Here is a 25,043-nt window from a genome sequence, read left to right on the forward strand (position 1 = left end):
TTAAAAACAGTAAAATAAAAAGGGGAATGATATCTCACCTTGACGTTTAAGCGAATAAACCAAGAGATAGAATAAACGAGCAAAGTTAAGATGACAAGTTTTCTGATCCAACCAGACCTGAGACTTATACAAAAATAGAAAAAATGAGAACATAGCCGCTAGAATCAATCCAAAAGGATGTATAGAACTCCGGTTATGAGGTTTTTAGTAAATAAGCGAGCTGGGACTGACCAGAATCCGAACAGCGATTCGGGAGTCAGGTTTTGGTCAGTACACTCAAATCTCGAGATAAAACTAAAAGTCTTCTGGACCGAAAGCTAATTCCGATCAGAAGATATGGTAACTGAAAAGTCATTAAAATTGACTTTTATGCCCCAAAACGGGTCGGAAAGCAATTGGCCAAAATTTCCGTCAATCAGTAAAATTGATTGAGGGCTTTTGTTCTACAAATAAAAACCTACAATTTTGAAAGAAGAAAGCTTACCTCGGAGATGAGATGAATAAAAGAATGAGAAAATTATTGTCAAAGAAGCCTTGAACACCAAGTAAACTAGTCTTGAAAGAATTCGATTAAACTTGAAGAATATGATAATGGGGAAGAAGAATTTCGTGGTTTTGATGTTATGAATATTAAATCGTTATTACGACCCAGGAATCTAGTCGCAAATCGATACGTTAAGCTCGTGTTCAATATGTTATGACTCAATACATTATGATGGAGATGAATACATTAAGGATCTAGAAAGAATCTGGCAGCATAACGTTACCTAAACATAAATATGGCACAGATCTCTATGCAAAACAACTATGGAAGGCCTATTTATAGGCTAGTCTCATTCGTTAGAACTGTAGTAACGAATGAGACCTCTCATTCGTTAACAAGGTTAACGAATGAGTTCTTTCCATAGCTCATTCGCTAAACACCCTTAGCGAATGGGTATACTTTAATGAATGAGTCTCCATTCGTTACACTGTAGTAACGAATGGACTCCTAACTTAACGGATGAGCCTAGTCTTAATGAATGAGGCCTCATTCGCTAAACATGCTTAGCGAATGAGCCTTTATACATTAAGTGTAAAGACTAAACTACCCCTAGCCTATTCGAACAGCTGCGGACACCAAATCCGTGCACTTATAATGAACGACCAAGGACAGTAGTTTTAGGGTTCTAGGTTATGTTAGTTTAAATAATATTGCCCATAAATTCGTTTATTTGGTAAACGAACTCGTTTAGGAAACAAAATAATTAATAAATGACAAAATCATGTCCAATATCTTAAAAATCTTGTCTTAAGCATCAAGAAATCGACTTGGGATATTTTAAAACATTAATTGACATAACTTGAAGCTTATTTTTTTTTTTTAATTTAGTCGAAAATATGAAAGAATTGGCAAATTAATCCATGTTGTTCCCGAAAATGAATTTTTAGCCATTGTAAACGATTTTAAGAGTTTCTAAGGACTATTTGGCATGATTGAAAGTTTGGAGTTATAAAATAAGTTACACCAAGTTAAATACATGGTTTAAATAGTTCGAAAGATCCAAATTACATTCTCGAATCGGTTTAAACATAAATGAACACAAATACGAAAAAATCCGAGATGTTACATATTCGAGTTAAACGCTAAAATTGAAGAACTAGAATTAGACCTTGCCCAAAGAAAAAAAAGTAGTGGATAGGTTTGAAATGGGATCATTGGGCACCGATAGGGGTGAAATAAAAGATGGGATTAGGCTATGATTATACTGAAGTTCCTCCACCGTTCAATGAAAGCTACACTAGCCTACTGTGACACCCGGTAATCTCCCAACCCTATAAACTAAGTAATCAACCTAATAATTAGGTGATTGTGAATATTATGCGCGCTAAATTAGAATCAGCGCGGGCATGTGTTATGTGCGCCCTGCGCGAGTGCGCTATATTAGAATCAGCGCGGGCATGTGTTATGTGCGCCCTGCGCGAGCGCGCTATGTTAGAGTCAGCGCGGGCACGTTATGTGCGCCCTGCGCGAGCGCGCGATGTAAGAACCAGCGTGGGCATATGTTATATGCGCCATGCGCGAATGTTTTGGCCTTATGTTTTCATGTAACTTAACCTTATGTTGTCTGATGGGTTGACCGTCCCGCATGATGCTAAGGCGGGTGCATCCTAAATCGTTTATGCGCGTGCGGAAGGAGAACTAACCTCCCCGCATGGCGGGAACATTGAGAGTTAGTTTGTCTGAAGCTCCAAGATGGAATTGACTTCAACATAACTGATCACTATGTTGAAATACCAAGACCACCTGGAGAATCTACAAATGAAACTCAATGTCCCTGACTGCGAGAAGGTTACGTACCTACCCGCAGCAAAGAAATGTCCTTCACGCAGAAAGCTATACGCGCAGAACACTTAGCCTAATCTCCAGATATAAGGGGATTATTCCCGCCCAAAAAGGAAACAGTTGCGTGTTTCAGAGATTTCTACTTTTTAACTGTACACTGACAAAAGCACCTGAAAAAGCATACTGTAACATGAAAAGTCAACTGTCAGCCACCCTACTCTCACCAACCACAGACCTGCATGTCCTGTCCAAATCAAATCAGAATCTTTTATCCACTCCTCCACTTTTAAATAAATAATAATAATTTCCATACTTTATCATCATTACACCTAGATATGAAAAGATTACAATCCCCTAAAGCAAGGGATTGTGTTCCCTAAATCTTGCCTATAAATATGTAACCCAAATTATCACCCAAACACACTTCAAACTTCTCTCTTAAAACTGCAAATTGCACTAACCATCGTCCAAGCATCCGTTTGATTTTCAATTCCGTTCCTGTTACTAGGTAAGCCGAGATTATAACCCTGAGATCTACTTTACAACCCTTATATTCTCCTATTTCTTGATCTTAATATATATACTTGTTATTTAATCGTATTCTAGACCTTCAATTCCGAGGCCAACACCAAGAAAACCCGAATCTCGATTAATCCCTTAACAAGAACCACAGGTGAGTCTCACAGCCCCTATTTTTGCTGTTTTCACTATTTTTAAACTGTTTTCGGGGCGAGGGACACGTACTGAAATAATGTTTTATCATGGTATACTTACAAGCTATGCAAGCGATTATGTGTTTAAATTATGTTTCATGATGAGCAATGCAAGCGGTTATCTATGGTTTTCGATGTTAGTGCACCAGATTCGAGTAAGTGATCACTTTACCATTGGAACTCTAAGGATAGGGACTGCTGGTTTGATCAACCCACTCGTAGGGGTCGCACCTCTTTGCATGGACGAGTCCTAGTATGGTCATGGGGCAGTACTATGGGATTGAGCCCGCTCGTAGGGGTCGCACCTCTTTGCATGGACGAGCGCCTTGTTTTCCGGCACAACGTCCGCGCGTAACCCGCGGGACGGTATTATTCGCTCGTAGTGGCAGCGCCACTTACACAGACGAGCACAGTTCCCAGTAATGTCCGCGCGTAACCCGCGGGACGGTATTATTCGCTCGTAGTGGCAGCGCCACTTACACAGACGAGCACGGTCCTTAGAAATGTTCGCGCGTAACCCGCGGGACGGATTTATCAAAGGAAACGTTATCAGAACTATGTTTTACTAAGCATGTGTTTCAATGATGCTATCAGAATTATGTTTTAGAATGATTTTTATCAAGACTATGATGCAATACGATTTATCAAGTTACTAAAACTTGTGAACTCACTCAGTTTATACTGATTCAAATGTTTTACGTGTCTTTCAGGAGATAACTAGGTAGCGCATGGAGTCACACTTAGAGCACCTCACGCTGAACATCTAAAACTAGCTTTTTGGAAGATTTTAGTTCTATCCCTTCGATGCGCGCGGTTGTTCCCGCCACGCAAAGGGGATATGGCGTGGAAATCTTCAACAGTTTTTATACTTGGATGTTTTTTTTTTATGTAATCTTTAAACAATGTAATGTATTTGTATTAAACATTTCATGCGCAATGAAAATCTTACTTTGAATGTTTGCAATGGCCCGTGCTTAATTATCAATCCCCACTCGCGCGCGCCCGGCTGTTTCCGCCGTTCAGGGCCGGGTGTGACACCTACCCCATTTTTGTTTCAATAACCCTCCTGAGGACGAAATGGTCTATGGAATTAGGCGTGTACCAAAACCAAAGACATTCGTTCCTGAGATTTCCCAAGTCATTGATCCAATCCCGATGCTAGTTAGTTCTAGTAGTGATTCATCCTGTTCAAAAGGTTAAGTAAAAGAAAGTAGGTCGGTGGAAACATATATGAATAGTGATTGTGAACCTGTTTATGAAGAATCTATGGTTGAAACCATGTAAAGGAACCTGTTCGAGTGAACATACTGAGCTATTCACAATCTAGTTGTAAGCCTGAGGATAAAACACCCAAAACAAAAGTGTTTGAAAATGATAATCAAGCTAGTATTTCATGTAAATATGTGCCACCAAGCAAAAGATCATTTTCTCAAATAAGTAATCATTCACAAAGTCCTCAGTCATACTACTATTTTGATAACTGCTACTATGATCATTACCAGAGAACTACATTGATTCAAATTACAACTACATTGATTCAAATTACACTAGTGTTTTTGATGAGCGCGGTCAAAAACCAAAAGGTTTTCAAAGTCATGTTCCTTTCCAAAAATCACCTTTCTCACTACATCAGTCATAATATAGTTGAGATGAGTTCTATAGTACCCCTAGGAGAAAGTGTTTTTTTGTGTTTGGTCACTCTTCTCACCTTGCAAGACATTGCAAGGACTAGTTCAAGCAACAAATTGATATTCAAAGGCAACTTAGTCAGTCCCCAAAAGGAGCTTTTAGTAGCCCAGATTCAAGGACTGACCAAGCTAACTGTGAACCCAGTGAAACGGATGTGAGATCCAAAGTAAATAAAGTAAAACACAAAAAGAAACCTTTTAAAAAACCAAAAAGGATAAAATCAAAAATGATCCTAAGACTATAAAGTTTAAGGATTCACCAAAAACAGTTCTAAAAACAAGAAAAGAAAAGTCCAAAATTGCCAAAAACCAAGGAACATGTTTTTACTTGGATTCCTAAGGACTATTCTTTATCAAGTGAGAATACAAAAAGAAATGAATTGTTTTCAAGAAATAAAATCAAGTTTGGTCAATTTACGGTTGACTTTCCCGGGACAAAAATGTCTCGGGAACCCAACTCTATTTAAACGCTTAGTACATGCAGGGATCAAGGAGGACTATCAATAGTATTCAGTACTTAGATAGTGGTGGCACCAGACATATAATGGGAGACGAACCCTTTCTATTTGATGCTAAACAATTTGATGGCGGATTCGCGTATTTTGTAAGCGAAAGGGGGGGGGATAAACTTCAAGGAATGGGAGATGTTTCAAATGGTACTTTGTGCTTCAACAAAGCCAACCTTGTTCAAATGGCTCAACCACAACTTGTCGAGTGTTTTTCAAACTCACATCGTCCAACTACTTCTCTCAAGTGATGGATCCAACATCAGCTGCCGGGTCTCGGTTTGAATCTCTTCAACTTTGTTATACAATGTGATAATGCATGCTTAATATAGTCCATCTGACAACAACTTTGCTGACATTTTCACTAAAGCAATCGATCATGCCCGATTTGAATTTCTGGTCGAATCGCTCAGCATGATCAACTTTGATTAAAACAACCGATCTATCTTTATGTATGTAAAAATTATAAATATTTTTTAAATATGTCACAATTTTAAAGGGGAGAAATTATATAATTTTAACTCACCAAAAAGATTTTAAGTTTAATTTAAGAAAAACAAAATTTAAGTCACTTGACTTATTAAAAAAATTTTATTCTCTTTTAAGAAAATCTGAAAATGCTTCAAAAAGGTATTTTCCCGTTTAGAGGGAGCTCATGTTTAGTGGGAGTCGGATGTTTTAAAATTATAAAATTTAGAGAAATTGATCTGACCTTTGGAAAATGATAATATATTGTTTTTAACGATCCTAGAACATGAAATGAGTATATCAAAACCCAACAAGATCATCGTTAGATGTATAGATAGGCTTGACAAATGAATAAATGTCATAGTGATATAAACTAAAATATCCACCTACGCTAGTGGTTATACGTGTATGAAGCAGTTGCATGACTCCACGCAAAGTCATATCAATGAAGGAAGAAACGTAAATAGCATGTCATACTCAAGCCTCTCTTTACCTGATCACAGTTGTCTTATGTTGTCAAGTGTCAGTTTTAATTATGTTGAGTCAAGAGAAGTGGTTGTAGTCATACAAGATCTTATTGTTAAGGCCCTGAATCTTCTGCTTTATTTTATTTTCTTTCTTTTGTTCAAACCTTAGACTTTCTCTGCGCGATAATATAATATTATCCGACCTGATTGTTAAGGCCCTGAACATCTGCTTTATTATAATCTTTCTAGATAGAGTCATGTGTATAAAGTAAAGCGTCCAAAGTGTCAATAAGCGTACTGTGATCAAATAGAAAGGTTTAAGTCAAGTTAAGATGACTTGTGAAAGCAAACTACGCCCGAGGTATGATGAAGTCTGTAATTTGTCAGATTAAATGGGATCGTATAAGTATTATGCCTAAATCATACCTTAACATATCACATTGACATCTAAATACTTGTTAAGTTTAAGTAGACAAAATATATCAATCGACTTTGGATTTATGGCATAATAACATTGAAATAGAAGTGTGATCTAGGACGTTATCAGATTCCATGTTATGATCTTTCTCGCAAATATTAAAATCGTTAGAAAATTTTGTAAATATTATTGATATATAATATTAATTTCATCTTTACTCATATCTTATTTTTGTTTTATTTTATGTTTCAACTTCAAAATATTATGTATATATTTCCATAATTTTAAAAAATATGAAAATGCCAAAAATATTTTAAGATTTTATTGTGTTTGTACATATTTTATTAAACCTTGTTTTATTCAAAATCATGTGTTTTGTTGTCAAGGTCATTCATGCAAAGTTCGTTGAAAACATAGGACTTAAATAAATCATTTACAAGTTGAGGGACTGAAATTACTATTTGATGAAAAGTCAAGTTTCAGCTTAAATATTAACACGAAGCCTCCTGACCTCTCCAGAATTGCAATTGATTTATGGGTTTCAATTTTTCAATACCTTGGATTCTAATTTTGGTTCAATCCACTTCAAGGCCCTCCCGGGATTTGGTTCATGTAATGATGACAATAAAGCTGAAAAGACTGCAATTGTTTTATGCCTAATCTTCCCGATATAGGGTTGCCGCTGCTAGACCCACAGGGAAATCATCGGATGGAAGATAGGTCGATAACTGTGCAGACGGTTGATTGGAACGAGTGGTGACTCGAAGACCTTGCCGGAGACGGCAGATGCTAACACTAATGGCAGGATGTTGCAATGGATAGATACAGAAAGAGAGAAGGGGATGCATCAAGTTTTATTTAATTACAATATGCTCTTACATGAGTGGCACATGATTGCATTTCACGTTAAAAACTAAGTTTGGCAAAAATAATTGAACACGCATAGAGATGTAAACATAAACGTTCAGACCAGTGTGATTACCTTGGTTAAAAGGCACCTTGTACTATTTGTATAAACTCAAAAAGTATAGAAAGTGCAATTCCCACCAAAAAAATAATTTTTTGGTCTATTTTGGTACCGTACTCGATCAAAATTTTAGGCATTCAAGTTCAAATTGGGATAAGTCTGCATTAAAATGGAACGATCCGGCCAGCTTAAATTGTAAATTCTTCCTAGTTAAAGAGATACACCTTGTTCACATAAATGGGTCATCCTCAGACTTAGATGGATCAATCTAATCTGCCTAAGTGGGCTAACTGCATGGATTAATGGCTAACATGGTAGAAACGGACTGATATTAAAACTGACAAATTATCATCCCAGTAACCTCTTCGTGCTGATTCTTTTCACTGTCAATCCTGTTTTTTAAACTTCCACTTTCGTCTGAAATGTAGTAAGAAAAAAGGATAAAAGGTTAGAGTCGGGAAACAGTTAACACACATTATAGTGCGTATACAACACAAATGAAAAGTTATGCATACAGTAGTTTGGTAAGCAGATATTTATGAATCTTGCAAGGGAAACCCATTGTACATGATGATTTGGCTGAGTGGTTGGATTTCTCGTGTAATTCCATCAAAGGCTCATCCAATAAAGCCTCAAGTGAGGCAACTAGCTCACTCATGGTAGGCCGTTCTTTCGAAACAGCGTGCAAACAACGCTCTGCAATTTTAGTGAACCGCCTTATACATTTGGTTGAAACTGTTCCCTTGATATTAGAATCAATCATCTTTTCTATTTTATTCTGTTTCACACATTTTTTTGCCCACGTTACTAAGCTCGCTTCTTCCTCATAGCGCATGTCTACTGCAGGCCTTCCGGATAACAATTCAAATAATACAACCCCAAATGAGTACACATCTGTTTTATATGTTAATATTCCAGTCATATAATACTCTGGATCAATATACCCCAATGTGCCCTTAACATCGTTTTCACCATAAGACATCGAATGATCGGTTGGACCAGTCATAGACAACCCCAAACCCGAAATCACAGCTGCCCAGTTCTCATCTAAAAGAATGCTTGCGCTCGTCACGTTACGATGTATGACTCCATGTCGGGCACGAACACCGGTGTGAAGGTAGTCCAACACACGTGCAACACCTACGGCAATCCTGAGCCGTGTCTCCCAACTTAAGGTAGTATGGACATTGTGTAGATGATGGGAGAGACTTCCATTTGTCATATATTCATAGACAAGGATCTTCTCCTGATCATCATTACAATAGCCAACGAGAGACACCAAATGACGGTGGTGAAAATTACAAAGTATATCAATCTCAGCCCAAAACTCAAGTTCCCCTCCATACGTAGAATCCAGCCGTTTGATGGCTACCACATGACCAGATCCTTCACTAGAAATTTGACCCTTGTAAACATTTCCGAATACACCCCATCCAATGACCAGATCATCATCAAAGTTATTCGTTGCAGATATAATTTCAGCAAGAGAAAAAAGGTGGCATGGATGTGCTGAAGTTAACGAAGACAGCTTTTCGACCTCTCCAGTTGTAGAGTTCCTGATCCTGCTTAGCATTTTAGATTAGAAAATCTAGTTGTAAACAAGCAAGGTGATGACTATTTAAGGACACTCTATTTAAGCCAGTTTTAAACTATGTGAAGACACATGCAAGGGAAATCCTTGCACAATATGAGAAGATAAGGAAGCCCATCACAGTTGTCTAAACAAAAGTATGTGCATTAGGTTCACAGAATTTTTTAAAAAATCGAAGTAATTGGAATTTAAACGCCATGGCATGCGTATTTAATTGGATAAGAGACGGAATTGGAATTTAAAGTAATTCCAATCAAAACACACGTTTATTGGAATTCAAGAATCCCTTCACACTTTTGAAAGGAAAGTGTTGGAATGCATAGTTTTTAGAAGTTTTATTTTTTAATATATAAATTATAAAGAGTATTTATTTATTAAAAATAGTCATGGCAAAGGGGTCAGGTTGGGTGGGTTCGGATCACAGGACAGAACGGTTTTGGGTCGATTCAAAAATGGTTGATTTACAAAAACGTTTGATTTGGTTCGGGTCAGGACAGGCACTGGTTGAAAGGAGTCGAGTCAAAGTAGGTTTTGGGTCAAAACGGGTTGATTACTATACATTTAAGCTTTGCTTCTCATTTCCGATACCGGTCAAGAACATTCAGACACCGGTTACGTGTGATTAAATGCCTGGGTAGGTTTTCAGTAACGGTTACATGCACGACTCAATGCCTGACACATCGCTGGTGCCGCGCTCGGTTACACATGTTTAATGTCGGTTATAGTGTTGGGTTTCAATATCTTGTTACTTGCTGCAAATTTAAGTTACCATAACATAATATAAAAATGACCAAATTTAGAATCAAAATTCTAATAAAGAATTTAGATTTTATAAATTGCTTGGCTGCCTAATTGATTATAAAACGGAAACCTGGTAATTGATTGGCTGTCTAATTGATAATATGTATAACATAAATTGTCCTAATTGATTGTCTGTCTTTGGTTTTGGAAACCCAGTAATTATTAGAAACGAGAATTGAGGAGTTTCCTAATTTGCAGCCCAAAATTATTGAATCGATTAGGGGTGAGCAAGATAAGGGTCGGACCCTTAAAACCCGGTTGCCTGACTCGCAAAACCCTTAACTAGACCTGAATATATAATATGGGTCGGGTTAAGGGTATTTAAATTTCACCTAAGGGTCCGACCCTTTTTCAAACCCTTGACCCTTTTACTAGTTTTTAGATAGATATACATCAAATTCGCGATTAATATGAAGTTTAAGAGAGATTTGTATTTATATGATTCATACGAAATTTCCCAACTACTAAGAAAAATAGAATAAAGGCCATACTACTGAATGGAAACGTATATATGGTAATCACTCAATTGTTCTCTACATGTAATTTATGAATGTGAATATTATTTGCATCGGTTCAAATGGTTGATAAACTTTCGAAGTTAGACTTTACTATGTAATTAAATGAAAGTATAATTGTTCTAGGATTCATATATTAAAGTCATATATGAGATATGAAACTATAAATACGTAAAAGAAGATGTGATTACTGCCTTAAAAGGTAAAGGGTTGGACCCTTGAAACCCTTATTTATACCTGACCCTTTTATTGTTTAGAGGGTAGGGTCTTGGGTCCACGTTTCATCCTAAAAGGGTAAAGGGTCCGAGTAGGGTATTATGTAAAAGGGTTAGGTCTTACCTTTTAAACAGTCCTAGAATCAATTAAATTGATCGGAAAATGTACACGGATCGGCAATAGGAGTCGACGAACGAGTCAACAGAAATCATTGTCACCATTGATTTGGAACGACGAACCGGTCAGAACAAATCGCGATTTCATGGCGTTTTGGAACACTTGTGATTTCTTTTGGGAACAAAACGTTCCAATACGGAATATGCGGCTTGCTGGGCGAATTCTGTGACTATGATCTTAAGTTGGAATATTATCACTTCTTTGTTTTGATCAATAATGTTTTATTATTATAAAGGTTCAATATGAAACCAAACTGTTTGAAATGGTTTGGTCCGTTCTTATTTTTAAAGGTTTGGTTTTTATTTATAATATTAAAAAATCATTACTAACGGTTTAACTTAACGTTTGACCTCTAAATTTAACACGAACACATCTATAATAGACCACAGTTCACATCATTGGCAAATTTTTCAATAAAAATTTATGAACTCATTTATTTTCTATAAGAGTTATTTATTTAATAAAAAGATATTATCATTAACAAAATGCATTTTCGTTATTTTCTAAAAAAATTGATAACTCTTCATTATTAGAATAGCAATTACTATTATAATTACACCACCCCACCTCCCATAAGTTCACATTTTCACCCTCACACCTTAGGTCAAATTACGATAACCCGTCAAAACCATAAAAATCACCATACTGAAAACACGAAACATGATCAAATACATTTTATTTTTAACATGAGAACAGTGAGAACCAATTTGCTGTTATTATTAGGTTTATTTTTATAGGTGTTTGTTGTTATTTTTTGTTTGTATTTGCTAATTTTCGATTATGAGACGTTATAAGTATTTGCTGATTTATATTTTGTTGTTATTATTAGATTTTTTCTTTTGTTGTTATAAGTATTTGTTGGTATATGTTGTTATTATTTAGTTCTTGATTTTGATTCTTTTGTTGTAATTTTTAGGTTTTTTTCTTTGTTATTATAAATCATTATTTATGTAATTGGTATTGTTTCTTACGTTTTCATTTTTTTAATAAATTGGTATTATTTCCTACGTTCTCATGTTAAGATAAAAATGCACATGAACCTTCCCCCTGAAAACACACCCATGACCAACACTGAAATCAAATGGAATTGGTGCATCTGGAGTTTATCAATGTATTAAGGGCGCGCTTGTTTCACAAAATGGAATGTAATTAGAATTGGAATTGGAACTTGAAATTGGATGGAATTGGATTTGAAATCTAAACATTTCAATAGGAATTGGAATTAGAAGGAATTGAAATCTAATTTCATTCTTAATATGTTCGTTTGACAAATAAATTATAATCTATTACCACATATGAATTGGAATCAGTTTTTTTTTTTAACGAGTATAACGACGGAAACATTTTAGTTTTTTTATTTTTTATTTATATTTTGCGCTATGATTTTTTTTTTATTATTATTTTAATTTTTTGTAGGGGTTTTCTGCTATAGGCATTTACATATATCCCCCTGCTAACTCGATTAATTACGTATATACCCAACTCAAAACTTTAATAACATATATCCCCTAACTTAAAATATGACTATTTTACCCTTTATATTAATTAAACTAAAAAAACACATCTTCATTTCATTAAACGCGGACTTTGATTTCAATCTTGCACAATTGAAAGTTCTCAAAATCCTATAATATATAATTTATCACATATTCCATAACTGCAGTTCATCCCGAATGTTGTGATTCTGAATCACTTTGTGAGTTTTAAGTAATGGAATTGAATGGGATGACATTTTTGAATTAAAACCCGTTTTGGGGTTTTTGAATATTAAATAATTTCTTGGCTTTGGATTGATTATAGAAACAACTCAATTAAGAATTTTAAGAATTTCATCCTGTTAAATCTCATTGTCCTCTGATACAACAACATTTAGAAGGAAGCCTTACAATAATCAAATCTGCAACTTTGGTGTACAATCATTTGTCAGCGTCCCTTTGCTTGGTCGGTGACAAACAAGGAAGATTCGACGCAGCGGTGGCGACGTTGAGTCGTTATTCTCTGACTGAACAATTTATGTCATAGATGGCATAGATAGGTTTGTAAAAGAAATGGGTAACTTGGTAATTTTATATCAAATGGAGACATATGTAATTATATGTTTAGGGTTAGATATATTTGTAATCAACCATGTTAGAAGGGAGATATATGTAATTCCCCCTTTCTATTAACATCAAAAACAACTCAAAAAAATATTTAAAAATAATAAAAAAATTAATAACTCAAAATATAAATTAAAAACAAAAAAAGTGAAAAAACTAAAATTTTTATTCGTTGTCCTCGTTAAAAAAAAACAAAAAAAACCTCGAGAAAAAATTTCTATGAATTTCCTTTGAAATCTTCCAGGTTTTGGAAGGATTTGAAATCTCATTATTTAAAGTAATTTGAAGAAATTGAATTCCAATTTCAATTCTCTGACACCGATAACAACAAAATGGAATTAAGATTCCAATTCCAACGAAACGAACATGCAATGTCATGAGATTTTAATTTCAATTACTTTGAATTCCCACGAATTATGTGAAACAAACAAGCCCTAAAGTTTCCATTTGGTCATGTTCCCAAAATTATGCATGAGTTGTCAACTTGTCATAAAGGGAGGAACATAAGAAAAATTATGAAATCAGGGAGAAGGAATCTGCGTAGGTACCTTGCAAGTCTTTCAGAGACGGGTCCAGCACTTGACACATCTATGTTCGCAATTTTCCTCGTACGACTGATCGATGTCTCCTGATCAAGAGCATCTCCAGTGACAATTAATTTCCCAACTTTTTTATCGTGAGCAATTGATTCAATGCCATCAAGTGCACTTGCTACCGTCATCATCTTGTGCCTTTCAGTTTGACTGCTTAACTTCACTAATGGCGCAACTTCCTGAAATGTAAAATATTATTATAAAAAAAATAAATAAAATAGGTTGTTGGACCTCGTTTTGTTTATTATTGATTAGGCTTATGGATTAGATGGATTTCTATCATGTATTATTCGTTTATGTTGGGTTTTATATTTTAAACCGATGCATCGAATCATTACTCGTTTAAAAAGTATCAATTGCTAGTCAATATCAAGAAATAACAAGTAGTTGAAGACAGTTTCGGATGAATTAAATGGGTTTTATTATAATTCATTGGTTCTTCACCAAGGGCAGATGGCTTGAAGACCAATGCATGGACTACTAGTATAAATAGAGAATTTGGTCATTTTTTATTAGTTCATGTGTGATATTTTGGTGTTTTGAGAGTTTCCTCCCTGGAAAGAGCTCTCCCGGGGTGGCGAGAATTTTTTATTATGCATGTATGTATGAATGTTCTTTATGTAAATCATTCGGTTAATGAAATCATACTACTACATCTATTTGATTTGTGTTTCGATTACAACTGCTCATACTATTATTGACTGTTAATCGAATCGAACTCTCAACATCCGTCCAGAGATCTTTCAAGAGTGAATATCGATCCTGGATCCGAGCTCGTTTATCAACGTTCGACAAGCTTTCGTACCAGGGCTCGGATCTCACAGTTTAGCTTTTGTTTAACTATTTGTATTGGGTCGTAGGCCATTTGCTTTGTAAATGCCCATTCGGCTGGCCCATTATGGCCCATAAAATGAAAACCTAGGTGCATGGATGGACAGTATAAATAGTGCAATATTCATCCATGCACCACAACTTTCTTTGGCAACTCTCTCTCTACGGTTTTAGCTAAAACATGATCCAAGTTCCGAGTGACTTTAGTTATTTCCGCTCACTAAATCTCGGATTGATCTGAAACATTATTGATAGATCCATCCGGGAACCTACATAGGCCATTTTGCAAGGCATGCTATAGTTTTTAATGTTATTGACACAAAACGAGAACTATATATGTGTAAACCAAACATTATACAGGCTACTTAATATAGATGAAGCAATTGTCTACAAATTTTGTATCTAAAAGTTATGTGGCTTGCTCGGTTGTGACATGCAGCTACTAATCTACTTTGATGTTTTTAGATCAACATCGCCATTCTAGATACATTATAAAAATCCTCTAAAAATCAGACTAACAAGAAAAGATGTCAAATTGTCGGTTTGATCTGTTGTTGTAAGACCATCAAAGCACAATTACATGGTCCTAAAGAAATTCTATATAAAAGTTAAGGATATTCTAAAAGTTAGGACGTTAGGTAACCCAATTTTTGTTGTGACAACGGTTAGATATAACTAAGTGTTTTTGTGAAATGTGGTTTTGATTGAACGTTGTTAACAGAAGGAATAATCGAAAGAACAACAAATGTATAAAAATACGCATAATCGATTTAGATAACCTTAATTGTGAATCTTGGTACTTAGTCTGTCATTTGGGGAGTCTAACAATTATAAATTGGCTAGAGATAGACAAGAAGGCATATTCTGAAGCCTTTTAAGGAACATAGGTGATGAAGATATATTTGCTTTTGTCTTAATGAGAGGAGAAAATGAAGATGCAAATGAGCCAATTACATACTATAAAGCCATCAAAATCAAGCAATGAAAGAAAATGGATAAAAGCAATGGAAGAAGTGGAATCGTTGATCAAAAATGAAACCAGGGAATTGAGAATTGGTTGATAGACCTAAAGATCAGAAGCTTGTGGATTGTAAATGGATCTACAAAGTTAAAGAAGGTGTTTCTAAGATGGAGTCTCCTAGGTTTAATGTAAGGTTAGTTGCTAAGGCTTCACACAAAAGGCAAGTATTGATTAAAATGAAATATTTAGTCATGTTGTGAAGCGTGCTTCAATAAGGGTACTATTGTCATTTCTTGCTTATGAAAAGTTGAAGTTAGAGCAACTTAATGTTAAAACAGCTTCCCTTCATAGGAATCTTGATGAGAAAATTTATATGTAGCACCCTCTTGGTTTTGTGGAGGAGGGACAAAATAGGAATATATGTTTAATGAAAATATCTTTGTATGGTTTAATGGAGTCTCCAAGGAAATGGTATCTAAGATTCGATGAAAACTGGTGTCCCATGTTTTCTCTAGTAGTATGTTACATGTGTTTACTTTAGAATATGTGAAATTGGTGATAGGTTATTTTGTTATTATATGTTGATGATGTGTTGGTTGTCTGCAAATACAAAGATGAGATTAAGGCAACAAAGAAACTGCTTATGAAAGAATTTTAGATGAATAATTTGGTGAAGCTAAGAAGATATTAGGGATGGAGATTGTAAGAGACAAGGGTTAAAGGGTCTTAAAATTGTCTAAAGTCAAACATAAATAAGGTTTTAAGTAACGTCTTTATGGATCATAGTAAACCTGGTTTGACTCCAATGGTCACCAATTTAAGTTGTCAATGAAAGAGACTCCTATAATAGATGAAGTGAAGGCAAAGTTAGATGGCATCCCTTATTCAAATGCAGTGAGAAGTTTGATTTATCTAGATGTTTGCACAAGGCATGATCTGGGATATGCAGTTAGTCTTGTTAGCAAAAATGTTTGTCCAATCCCAGCTTGTGTCTCAGGGAGGAGTGGATCTTTAGGTACTTAAATGGTACTAAGGATGCTGGTTTATTATCTGGTAAAGATCTGAGTCCAAACGCTATGGTGCAAGGGTGTGTAAGTGTTGATTTTGCAAAAGACTTGAATAAGGATAGATCTATCACACTGTACATTTTCAAGGTATGTAGAAGTGTGGTTAGTTGGAAATCCACTTTGCAAAATGTTGTTTCTTTGTCAACTACCGATCAAAGTGAATATATAGCATCAACAGAAACTATAAAAGAAGCTAATTGGTTAAAGAGCTTGTGTGAGAACTTAATTTTTGTGTAGATAGAACATGGTATTACGTGATAATCAAGACGCATTGCAATTGTCAGGAAATCCAATGTTCTATGAGAGAACATAGCATATTTGATTGCACTTTACAAGAGAGGTAATTAGTTCCAAGGAAATGCGTATGGAACATGTAAGTACTAATCTTAATGCATCTCATATGCTTACCAATGTTGTTTTAATTTCTTTGATAACAAAGCATCTGCATGTATTAATAAATAGGCACTCCGCATAGTAAAGAGGATGGTTTGGGTTGGAAACGAGTTGGCTCTTCAGTATATTTTACCTCCTTAATACCACTATTAAACTATTATTGCTGCCGCCACCACCACCCCAAATATTATTATTATTATTATTATTATTTAATCCTTAATCTAGTTATTTGGTATTTAATGAGATTTTATGTTAATGTTTAATTAGAGGTCAACCTAAATTAAACCAGCTACTCCTATAGATATTTGGTTCGATTGGCTCCTTAATTACCGGAAAGCAGGTAACTAAATTTTTGTTGGATGGGTCACGTTGACTTGAACTACACCTATACGAATATAACACAAATTCTAGAGGCAGTGATAATGATTTGATGGGTCAAAACCTAACCAAAAAATGATATCAAAGCATCAAAATTTCTTGGGTGTTGTTTTGATAAGAGTTTTGGTCTGTTTGTGTGGAGCTGACACAAAAAATAAGATATGGCTTTGTGGCCTATTATTTTAGAAGAATGATAAAAGGTAATGTTAATTTCTGTTAGGCTTTTTCGCTTGAAAACAAAAAAAGAAAGAGAGAAAAAACTTACATGGAAAGGAGGATCAGCTTCCTCCATTGTAATTTCATCATCACCAGAGTCATACTGCTTGTCAAAAATTTCCTGAGTTGAGGGGAGAGACTTAATTTCAAAAACAACTAAACATTAAGCTCCTTTATTAATCCACTAAACTTAACATCCAATTACCTCCATTGCTTCATCAATTAATTGAGATCTAGTGTATGATTTCATTCCCCTATCAACAAAGCTTGATGTGAACGCCACAGTTTTATCACCAATAGATGATTTGGACATCTCCGCAATGTTGTAAACATCCTCCTATTTGTTTATCATATACAACAAACCTCACATTAGCAAAGCTCAAATTGTTACAAATCATAACCAAGTTAGTATGTCTATTATACATAAAAAAAGCTAAAAAGATATGATTGTAACCCGGCCACTAATTAAGTTTTGGAATAGAATCATGTTGCTGGATGATTCAAATTGTTGGAATCATCTCATGCACGTGATTATGAGCGGCTAGCAAATAGTATCATGCACATAAGAAATGATCAGGTATTTAGTTATTTTGAGTTAAGAATATCAGCTAGTTTGTTAGGAAGTCTAATTCATCGCTTCATTTTGTTATTTAATATTTTTAAATTGCTGATTTAAGAGGGTCAATCATCATTGTGGTCCATGTATTATCTGATTAATCAAAGATGCCATTTGAGTTATCTTCTTATTCCAAATTTTCTATTTCAGAGAGTACTCACCCTATAGGCCTATACCAACAAAGCATTGGACAAACTTACCAACTGAGGACCATTGATAATACATCTAATAGTTTTTAACTCCGTAAAGGGCGAAATCACGTGTTTCGATCGACCAGTCTTTCTCCATCCTCTTACCTCTGTAACATAAAAAAATAGATATGAGAAACTTTCATCATTTGCAACTTAGAAAGAATAAGCTTGGACAAGATCGAGGGCATACCAGAGTAGTCAATGACATCACCAGCTAAAATCCTAAACCAATCAGTAGTCAGCCTACCAACCTCCATTAATGAAAAGAAATCACGCCGACAAAGATAGTACGCTCCGGTGCTTAGTTGAAATCCAGACAAATCTCCTCCCAGAATTTCTGCCCATCCCGTATCACGTTCCAAGGTTTCCTTATCCGAGTACACAAGGCTCACACCACATTCATGTGCCTCCAATCCGCTCATCGCAACAATATAGACATTAACCGTGTCTCCAACTTTAAATGTGTTTCCAATTGGCCAATAGCTTAGCCATATACATACCTCACCTGATTCAGGTTTGCCAAAGACTTTCGGGTTGTACACCAAATCAACAACACCGTTAGTCGTACTAATTTTACAAAACCATACCCAATCATCACTCCATACCGAATACTTGAAACTTACATTAACTCCTTCGAGCCTCTTATTTTTAGGACATGACGGTATATCAAAGGACAAAGAAGATGATTCTGAAATAAACATAGGCCTCATGTTTGGGTCATTTATATCTGGCAAAGACGTGCTTATTATATTAAACTCATACAGCATCTGTACAAGACAAACAAAAGAATTAAATCAATCTATATTTAGTCTGAGACAGAATATTGATGCTGTATTTCTGAGAGAAACAACTGACCTGGATATGCCGACTTCTGCCTACCGTGAGCTCATCACCAACAAGGCGCACCTGGTGGTTCTGATATTCTTTTAGCCATTTCATGTGTCCCAGATCAGTTTCAGTTAGTTTATTTATTGGTACCAATTTTATGTAGTCTTCAATTTCATACAGATTAACACAACCTTCATAACCAAACTCCTGCAAAGGGAATCGATGTGATTGGAAAGTTATTTTCTCCAGTGACTCACAGTAATATGTATACAATTCTGCTAGTGTACTAGGGAGACATAGAAGGCATTTTAGTTTAGAGCAAAAACTCAGGTCCAGAACCCGAAGATTTTCAAGATGATTATAGCAAGGCAAGGACTCGAATAGACTGTTGCATAAATTCAAGTATTGCAAATATGGCTGAACACTAAAACTCAAAGGAAAAGAATCACTACATTCAAGATTGCAATCTTTGAGGAATAACCGATGTAATGAAAATGGGAAGGAAAGGATAGGTTTTTGGTTAACAACCCCACTAGAAGAAGAAGTTGCTAACAGATTCCCTTGCCTCCTATTAAATAGGTTTTTACACCCTGTCATGTTTAATAATGTAAGACTTTTGAGCTCTTCAATGGTTTTACAAACATTAACCAAACTGTAACAGTTCCAAAGAACTAGAGTCTCGAGATGAGGGATCTTGAAGATGTTACGGATTTCAACTAGGTTGTGCGAGTCTTTAAGATTTAGTATCTGCATTGATTGAAGAACCTGTTTCATAGCGTGTAACTTTTAGCACAGTATGGTTTCAAAATATATAACTAAAAATTAGCAACAAAAAGAAGATATGGAATTCACTACCATAGGAGGTTCAAATACTTCCAAGTTGCTATTGCTCATATCAACCGCCACCAAGTGTCCCATGTACAATTCGGAGGGTATGGTTCTTAAATTGAATCCAAACCAGCAGAGCCATCTTAAATCTTCAGAAAAATTCTCATAGGATCCACTGAGCTTCGCAAAATTTAGTTGGAGCAATTTAAGTATTTCCATATTTTTAATTGCGTCTGTTTTGAGTTCCGATGACTACAAAGTTAGCATAAAAACAATTAGTAAGGACATGTCATTTTATCCCTGATGAAATTGTCAAGGACCAGACTCAGTCCTCGTTGAACAATAGATTTTTCTAGTACGTGCACGTGCCACATATTTAACATTTAAAATGTTAAACAAATCAATAACTTGGACAATTAAAACACAACTAGATTGTCACCTTTTTTACTTTATATCATATATTTTATCCAAAAATTTTAAAAGAGAAAAAAATATAAACCAGAGTTTGGCTTCCTCTATAATACCTTGAATGCAAAATTCTCTTTCTCTAGAATTTTTATGTCAAGTGCTAAACCTTCTACCGTGTTTGAACCCTGAAACAAATGGAATTATAGAAGTTAGATGTCATCAGGTTGCGTAAAACTAAAAGTAGGCTTAAACATACTAATATGAAGCATCTTACCTTTCCTTTGCTCAATATCTTATAGGAGTCACTACTAAGCCAAACTCTACTACGTTTTGCAGGTAATTTTGTTGATTCTTGACGTACAATGTTTTTTGCCATCTCTTGAAGCAATCTATGCATCATGAGTTTTTTGTTTGGTGATATTGTTAGAAGACATTTCTCAAGTAGAGTTTCAATGCCAGATTGTGCTGCGTAATCAGGCTCCAATATCTTTACCACATAATCAATGTCCATGCCAATAAAGAAACACGCAATATGTAAAAACAACTCCTTCACAATATAACTTGGCAATGACAAAAAGCTTCTTTGGAGAACACTTTGAATTCTAGAATCCATATCTATTTCATATAACCTCAATTGACTTGGCATAATCATATGGGCATTGTACTTGGACAAAGATGAACCCATCACTTCAAGAGCTAGTGGATTTCCTTCACAATATTTTATAGCCCCGCCATATCCCTCATGCTGAATTTCAGATCGAAATGCATGACAACAAAGAAGCTCCAATGATTCATCATCATTCAATAATCTCATTTCATACTTTTGACACCTCCAATGTGGAATGTCAAACCAATTATCTACATTTTCTCTCGTTGTAATTATAATCTTGCTTTGTGCATTAATCTTCCCTGTTCCGAGTAACTTAACTAACTGACTCCGTTCAATAATGTCATCAAGAACAATGAGTGTCTTATTTTGTTGCAAGACTTCCTCAATCATACGCATACCTCGAGAAATACCGGGTATGTTTCTCTTTTCACCCCCTATAATATCTTTTAGAAATTGTTTTTGTAATTCAAGTAAATCATTGTATGTTTTACATCTACTACCAATATCTTCAACAAAACTCACATATTCAAATGTTCTTCGGTGTAAATTGTATATATATTTGGCCAGTGTCGTCTTGCCACTTCCACCCATACCATAAATTGCTAGAAACTCAACATCGCACTGATCTAACCATGAATTGATCTCCTCATAACGAGATGCCATCCCTATTATATTTAGTGGAACATGAACTTCTTTTTGATCTAACCTATCGTAAACTGTATCAACAATTTCCTTCAAGGTCTTTGTTTCAGGTCTGCAATAAAACAACAAAATGAAGTGACTCATGGGATGACATTTAGATAATTTTAATTCTTTGATTATACATTTTTATTTTGGCAATCACAGGTTTATGCTCTTGTAATCTATCCAAGTATTTCATTTCCATTAACTATTATTCAAAATGAAGAAAAAGTAATTGTCTATTCATGTATCAAATGTTGGTTTAGGCTTCACAAAACACAAACTACAAACACAGTAACACACATGTGTATGTAATTTGAATGTGAAGATATATATTGACAGTGGAAGATAATAATTTTTTTAGTCATAAAATTCGAGTTAAACGCACAAGATATTATTATATAGGTCCAATTAAGTTGTAATACTAGAAAAAATCCGAACGGTTTACAATGAAGTGGCAGGTAAGCGGACATGAAGATACGCCGCAACCCTCCTTTTGGATAGCAAACTCAATCCTACTAAAAACAAAGTTGGTTCTTATGGGCCGATAAATTACTAAGCATGACTTTTTGAACTCTGTTCAGAAGGTCCACGACATCGGAGATAATAAATATGCAGTGAATAAATAAGAAATCTTGGTACTTATAATTTCATTCAACAAATGAGCTATAAAGATAACGATAAAATATTAGCATCCCTGAGAACCGGTAAAAACTAGTGACTATATCTTCCAGCGTTCACCACCAAAAGAACCAGTCAAACATAGGAACCAAGTCTACTTATTTAGAGCATTCCTAGCAGGTACTCTATCTCAATTTCATAATTATACTAAAAATCACTACATTTTCCCTTTTCTTTTCAATGAAGTAATATCTTTTTGTATATTTATCATTACTTTTTCTCTTCTTTTCGGTCACAACCACTTTAAAATAATATTAAAAAACTAGAAAAGTTTGGGGCTAAATATTACACATATCCAGAACCCACAGCCCGTGAAGTCATGACTCATCTGACCCGTAACACGTGAACAACTTGATTAACCTATCATCAAAGTTATTCACTTCGCAGTAGACACCAAAACTTGGATAGGAGCTAACATCAATAATCATCAAATTAACTAAACCTCACTTCAATGACGATTGAATTAAAAGGAGAGACAAAGAACATACCCGGAAAGAGTGAAGCCGGACAAATTTGCAACCTCAGTAAGAGCTGTCTTCCATCTCTCATTTTCTACTGCAAAATTCCCTTTGTGTTTCCTGACATCTGCGGTATTAACGTGATAAAAAATAGGCAGAACAAAATGACTGAACACCCTCCTTTGTTGGAGGATGAGCACAAGCTCCTCAAGACACCAACTGGAAGTTGCATAATTCTCTGATATTACAACTACTGAAGCCTTGGATGCTTTGATTGCTCTCTGAATTTCAGGTTTCAGTTCTTCACCTCTCTTGATTTCTTCATCATCCCTAAAAGCATAAATTCCTGCTTGAGTCAACTTATGGTATAGATGATCCGTAAAAGAATGTCGTGTGTCTTCGCCTCTAAAGCTTAGAAACACATCATAGCTGCAAGATTTATCATCAGAAGAGGAAGAAGTAGATTCCATTGAAATTGGATCCCAGAGTTTGAAGTTGGAAGGTGAAGAATAGTCTAAGGTCTTCCGATATTATCAAAACAATCATGGAGCCAGCTGTTAATAACAAAAACATACCCCACTGCTGCCTCCACTTGAATTTTGTCTCTGTGCCTGTCGGGTTCTTTATATTATTTTTTACTTGTACTAACAAAAATAACAATTTGAACTTAACAATTATTTTCATTTTATAAATGTTTTTATTGCGAAAAGTACGATAAATTTATTTTCATCGTTTATTTAATGACAATGATGTTATAGTAAAAGTGCAGGTAATAATATACGTAGAAGTTACAATTAATTTGTTTTCATATTTTTTAGACAAAATAGCAAAAAACATCCTTTATATTTGAACGTTTTTCAATTGATGTCCTTTAGCAAAACAAATGGCAGAAAACATACTCGATGTTTCAAATCCATTTCATGTTAAGTCCTTAAGCACTAACCGCGTTAACTTTTTTCGATAAATCCGAGCATGTGCAAGGCATATGAGGGTAATTTTGTAATTTCACCTATTTATTTATTAATTAAAACTGAAAGAAATAAAAATATATATATATATATATATATATATATATATAAACCACACACACACACTCTCTCTCTACCTTCACGAAACCATTACATCTCACCACCGGCCATCACCAATAGCACCGCCGCACAAACTATATCCCACCACCACGGTCGACAGCACCATCATCATCATCATCATCATCATCATCATCATTGTAATTGTTGTTCTCCCCTCTCATAAAATGCCATCGTTTCCGGCAACCTCTAAAACCACCGCCTGAAACAGGCGCTTCCATCATCAAGCCATTACCCTCTTCTTCCCCCTCATCGAAGCCTAACTCTACCACAATCGAAACCCTAGATCTATGTTAGAACAAATCAAACTCAACCATAAGGGAAGTGAGGGTGGTCCGTTATACACCAGCCATCACGCGTGATGGCCTCACAAACACCGCCGCCGGTCCCCCCATCACGCGTGATGGGGGTCCGGCCGTGATGGCCATCACGTGGTGAATACCAAGAAATTTGAACGTTGGGGAGGGGGGTGACCGTTGGGGTTGGGGAATTAAAAAAAAAATAAACAATATAAATTAACAACCATTTCAATCCAACTCAAAATCAAATCCAACTCAAAACACTCTCAATCTTCTACTACAAAAACCTATTTCTTCACCACTTCAATTCAAAACGAAAAAATATGGATTTTCCAAGCAACTCGTTTCCGCTAGACACCGGTAGCTCTTCGTCTTCAGACGATGACATTGTTAAATGGTTCCCGTTGTTATATAACGAACTTGAAGGCCCGAGCCGTCCAAAGAAAAAAATGGTGGATCGTGATCGTATACATGCCCACGAAGTGCTAATGAACGACTATTTTGTGGAGGAGCTGAAATACAATGACGAGACGTTCAAGGATCGGTTTCGTTTGCCGAAATCTTTATTTTTAAAGATTGTAGCGGACGTCGAAGCAAGCGAAGAATGGTTTCAAGAATCTTACGACGCGAGGGGCAAACGAAGTTTTACGGCGCTTCAAAAACGCACATCCGCTATTCGTCAATTAGCGACAGGTAACCCACCCGATCAATTCGATGAATACTTACAAATGTCTCAGAGAACTTTGCGTGAATGTCTGCAATTCTTTTGTAACGCGATTATTAAATTGTATGGCAAAGAGTTTCTACGAAAACCAACAAGACACGACATTACACATCTTTACGCCGCGCATGAGGCTAGATGGCATTTTCCAGGGATGCTCGGTAGCATCGACTGTACACATATCGAATGGAGGAATTGTCCACGGGAGTTTCAAGGGGCGTATGTTAGGGGTGATATCAAATGACC

At 35.5% G+C, this 25,043-nt stretch overlaps 1 protein-coding gene across 1 annotated transcript; it reads right to left on the reverse strand.

Moving 5' to 3' along the window:
• Positions 1 to 7,829: 7,829 nt before the first annotated feature.
• Positions 7,830 to 23,212, reverse strand: LOC143546513 (uncharacterized). The gene is made up of 12 exons (XM_077038173.1): positions 22,723 to 23,212; positions 20,537 to 21,626; positions 20,379 to 20,447; positions 19,882 to 20,106; positions 19,054 to 19,791; positions 18,389 to 18,965; positions 18,208 to 18,305; positions 17,597 to 17,728; positions 17,441 to 17,512; positions 13,501 to 13,724; positions 8,069 to 9,115; positions 7,830 to 7,970 (listed from the first exon to the last, which is right to left on the reverse strand). The coding sequence occupies exons 1-12, from the start codon at positions 23,160 to 23,162 to the stop codon at positions 7,940 to 7,942; spliced, it is 4,743 nt and encodes a 1,580-aa protein (XP_076894288.1). The 5' UTR covers positions 23,163 to 23,212; the 3' UTR covers positions 7,830 to 7,939.
• Positions 23,213 to 25,043: the final 1,831 nt, after the last annotated feature.

The sequence above is a fragment of the Bidens hawaiensis genome, unplaced genomic scaffold (genome assembly GCF_021521415.1).
Source record: "Bidens hawaiensis isolate Kalapana, Puna unplaced genomic scaffold, B.hawaiensis_p1.1 tig00014370_1, whole genome shotgun sequence".
Lineage (NCBI taxonomy): Eukaryota > Viridiplantae > Streptophyta > Magnoliopsida > Asterales > Asteraceae > Bidens > Bidens hawaiensis.